At 49.8% G+C, this 4,444-nt stretch overlaps 1 protein-coding gene across 1 annotated transcript; it reads right to left on the bottom strand.

Moving 5' to 3' along the window:
- Positions 1 to 1,647: 1,647 nt before the first annotated feature.
- Positions 1,648 to 3,441, bottom strand: LOC119463465 (endothelin-converting enzyme 1). Its single transcript, XM_037724305.1, has one exon. It carries the CDS (start codon positions 3,439 to 3,441, stop codon positions 1,648 to 1,650), a length of 1,794 nt encoding a protein of 597 aa, XP_037580233.1.
- Between the last annotated feature and the right edge of the window lie 1,003 nt (positions 3,442 to 4,444).

Genomic DNA, 4,444 nt, shown 5'->3' with positions numbered 1-4,444 from the left:
ACTGATTTCATGCCCTGCTTATTTTGCAGTGCATACATTTTTATTTTGCGTATGCAATGTTTCCTTCTCCCTGATTTTATGCTGCCCCCATTTAATGCAATTAGCAATGTTTGGAAGCTTGACGTAGTTTTTCAGTATGACCACCTCTATCTAACGTTTTTCAAGCCAATTTGGCCAATTGAGTATGTGACCGAATGGACAACTTGGTCTTTGGTTCTGCGGAACTAGGCGTGTGACACTAGATACAGTAAATGAACACGTGTCATTGGTAAGTGCTAACATAGAGAAGCAGAAGAAGAGGCAAGAGGAGTAGTACTTTTCATTAGAATATTGAAAAGCGATCGTCTTACGCAAAGGACGGATGGACGCTCAGACAGTTTTCACGTTGGGTAACCGTAGAAATGTTTGCACATTTAAAAAGTTACTACAGTGAAGTTAAAACGACGATACCAAAAGCAGCTGATTATGGAGAGAGAAGTGAAGTAAAAGCCATGAAACCAGAGCGTTAAATGAGCGAGGAGCGTTGACCTAAAGAGACGTGGTGATGACGTAGGCAACAGAAGAAAGAAATTACGGCAGAACTCATCTCAGGGTAACTGCCGACGGTAATACGATTACTACTCGAACAATGTAGCGACATATCACATTTCTGAAAAAAAGAATGATGAAGGCTGCACAGAATTCAGGAATTTCGACACACGCTAATCCCTTAGATGTTTTAAGGGTAATTGCATCAACTTCGTCGATCATCGCCACATGGGCTCTGCCGGAATTTTATTGCTTGCTCAATCTTTCCGATGCTATAATTCCAAATGTCTCTTTCTTCGCGTTTATCAGCTTCGTCACTTCATTTGCTACTTTGGAGAGCTTGGCTACTCGTGGCAAGTGATTCATTGAAAACATTTTTACGCGAGATGAAAATACGAGACGGATGGGTGGCAGCCTGGTCCGACCACCCTCTGGTTTCCTCCGCTGCCAGGGCCCGACCGACGAGCCATTGCAGCGGGTCAGGCTCATCGCTGCAGTGGATGGCCTCCCATTGCTCAAAAGTGCAGTTAAACAAGGGTGTTAAACAGACGAGCCTATGTTTCGTGGTACTGGTCCGTGAGCTTCCCGGCAGTGTGGCGATATATATATGACACGAACACACAGATGTCTGTTTCTTGGGAAAGGATTAGCGGGTCGTTCATGGAGAGAAATAAAAGTAGGCGCCTTGGTGATTCACACCGGTTATGGCATTGATAACAGCAGCGTTGTTGCACAATTCTGGTTTCAGAAGAAAATGAAGGAATCAGTAGTTTGCAACACATAAAATGGCGTAGCTAGCGTTCATTCTAAACAAAAAAATATACACAGTGCTTAAGCCTCGTAGGCCAGCATATCGCTCGATACAAGAAATGCGTGACCGTGGTGCCAATAAGTCAGAGGCATTGATGAAAACATCAGAAAGTGAAGCCTATTGCCGTAGACGAGCACCATAGGAGGTTTCAAGTAGCGATTGTGTATTTTGACACAAACTCGTATCCACTAAAACCTACCTACCGACATAAATAAAATTATTGTACATAAATACACGACATTCGTAGCGATGTTGCGTCTAAATTACAGCACACACGTCCTGTTCGGTGCAAAGCGCAAGCTGGTCAGTTACAAGACGACGCACTTTTTCACCGGATTTAGCGGGGTGCCTGACGAGCACCCGAAAGCCGAGCTGAAAGTCGACACATGGCGAAGGGCGGCGCTGCATTTGTCGGATAGGGGTTCCGAGTATCCGCGGCACTTCGCGAAGCACCAGGAGACGAAAAGCAGCTGTGTCGCCGTGAAGCCCCTCACGCCAGCCAGGGTGTAGCGCGAGCCGTGCGCTTCGTACGTGTCCGCCAGAACGTTCAAAGCCGCTACGTCCTTCAGCGTATCCCACGCACCTTCACGGTAAGAGCTGTTGGTACACCTCAGCGCTTCGTTCAAAGCTTCGCGGGTTGAATTGCTGTCGCGAAAGTAGTGCGAAAGGGCCAGTCCGGCCGAAGCTCTGGCCACGACTCCGCCGAGTGCGCCGAATTTCACGGCGTCCACGAAATTGACGTCGTACAGCGGGAAGGAGAGGGCGTAGGGGATGAGGACAAAGTCGCCGCGCCAATATTCGAACAGCGCGAAGTGCATCGCGGCCAAGGATCCCAGCACACGCGGAACGTGGCCTCCGATTCCCGATGACCAGTATTTCCACGCGGCCTGCCAGTTTCTCGCCAGCGATTCGTGCATATCGGGAAGGAGCATGTCAGCAAGAGCACTGGCGTTGTCGCTCTCAGGTGCGGCTTGTTTCAAAACGGCCATCACGGTATGGAGAGAGGACCACTGGAACTCCGTGTAGTTTTTTGTCGCCTTGGATGTTCTCGTTGCTGCGAGGCGCGCCGCGAACGCGTTTCTGATTGCGAGGACAATGCGTTCCACGTCCAGGCGTACGTCGGGGAGAAGAACTTGAGCATTGTACGGAGCGAACAGCAAGTCTCCGATGAAATTGTAGACGAGTGAGAAGCACCACCGCACCTGCTTGTATTTGATCGTTTCGTAATTTGTTGTGCCGTGGAAGTTGGAGATGAGCACGTGGTTGGAGAATGTACTGACGTACCGCGCTGCCATCCAGGAGACGAAAAGGTGAGTTCTCGCTTCACCTGACTGGCTCCACAGGTCGAAGAACGTCGTCACGTAATCGACGCTGTCGCTCTGGAATCTGCTCACCGCGGTCAGGTTGAATTCCGGGAGCAAGTAATTCCATCTGTCTTCATCTGTATTATTCACCGGTTGTCGACCAGTGTGCTTCCGGGCGTCTGCCAGGGGATGAAAGAAGTCCTCCTCCAATTCAGTGGTGTCCTTGAATGTGACAGCCTCTTCATCGTGGCCTTCGGAGAAGTGCGTTTTGAGTAACTCGAAGCTTCGTTTCCGCATTTCATCGTTGTGTAGTCTGCCTTTTTCTTCCGCAGCCACGAAGAAGGAGTAGGGCACGCTGATCCACATAGTCTGCTTGGACACAGACATGGTAACCACTACTGGCCAGTTTAGCAGGATGCTCATGCTCAATAGCGTACGCGCAACGTTAGGCGTCGCCGATCTCCGAGGCCACACGATACCCGCACGCATTAAGTAGTCGCGAATCACGGGCAGCTCATCGCGTTCGCCGCGCCAGACCACGTCACAGGAGTGGTAGAAGCGCCCGGCCTTGTCGAGGTTCGTCTGTACGGTTTTGTCCGGTCCTGTGTCCTTGCTGACGACCTTGGTCATGACGTCTACCGCATGCATGACCAGCTCTGCGTTCACCGAGTACGTTCGCGTCGTTCGCCAGCGACTGCAGACGTACGCGTCGAAGTCGCTACAGGGATCGACGGACTGGTCTACACTGTCGGCGATGAGCTTGGCGAACTCGCTGCAGGCCGTCGTGGTGCACAGCATGCTGTCCCAGTGTCCCCAGAAGTCTAGAACACCGACGAGTACCAGGACGCATGCGCCCAGCAGAATCGCTGTGGTGGCTGCCACTGCGGCGGCAATGCGAAGCACTGAAGGGGTCGATCGAAGATGCGAAGAAATCAGGCCCTGTTGTGGAGTGAAAAGTCAACAGAGAAAAAAAGACCAAAACATTTGGGTATAGGAAAACTCTACAAAGCACAAAACTGACGAATAACGTACACAGGCAGACAGCAAGTAAATAATGCGCAAAAAATTGCGATTACGATTATCACAGTAAGCGCAAGTTGGTTATTTCGTTTCACAATGAAACACCAACAATTTAACAGTAACTACACCCCGTTGTCTCATTTTGTTTCTCCTTTGTGTTATATTGTAATGTCGGCTTCGGTTAGTTCTTTTTTACTCCTGCACATCTAGCGAGTGACAGGAAAGCTAGCGCTAGATTAATCGCCGCTTTTCAGCTTTACACATCATCTCGTGTTCTATTTTATATTTTCCTACATTTTCCTTAGTCAACTACCATTCAACGACTACGCAAAAACGTAAAAGTTATGATTTAATTAGCATTCATTAAACTTTTGTTGCGTCGCTAGTTGCGTGGTACTTGGCATTCAACTTGCCCTTTCCGAGTTAAGTTCGCCGCATGCCTTTCCCGTCCTGTGGCAACCGAGATCCCACCGGCGTGCCCCACAGGTTCGATCTCGGAGTCAACAGCTCGTTCATTTATGGATGGCGCTGCCTTCATGTGTGGCGTGTAACGCCACACATGAAGGCACACACGCCACACACGCCACACACGCCCCCCCCCCCTCCCCCGTCAGCTTGCCGTTCTGCCGTTTTCCCGTCAATGATCGATCACTCCTACTGGAGCGCGAACGGCTGGTAGCTGTCTATGATGCATTGCTATGTCACGCAACAAATTTCCTCTATCTTAGCAATCTACGCTAATAGAAATGTCACATTTCGTTGTTTAACGTACGCAAGGTGT

The sequence above is a fragment of the Dermacentor silvarum genome, chromosome 9 (assembly GCF_013339745.2).
Source record: "Dermacentor silvarum isolate Dsil-2018 chromosome 9, BIME_Dsil_1.4, whole genome shotgun sequence".
Taxonomy (NCBI): domain Eukaryota; kingdom Metazoa; phylum Arthropoda; class Arachnida; order Ixodida; family Ixodidae; genus Dermacentor; species Dermacentor silvarum.
Note: the sequence above shows the minus strand (reverse complement) of the source record. Positions and strands in the feature narration are given on the sequence as shown.

Coding starts and splice junctions, on each gene's coding strand:
- LOC119463465 (XM_037724305.1), bottom strand. CDS start 3,441: ATGCTGTGCACCACGACGGCCTGCAGCGAGTTCGCCAAGCTCATCGCC.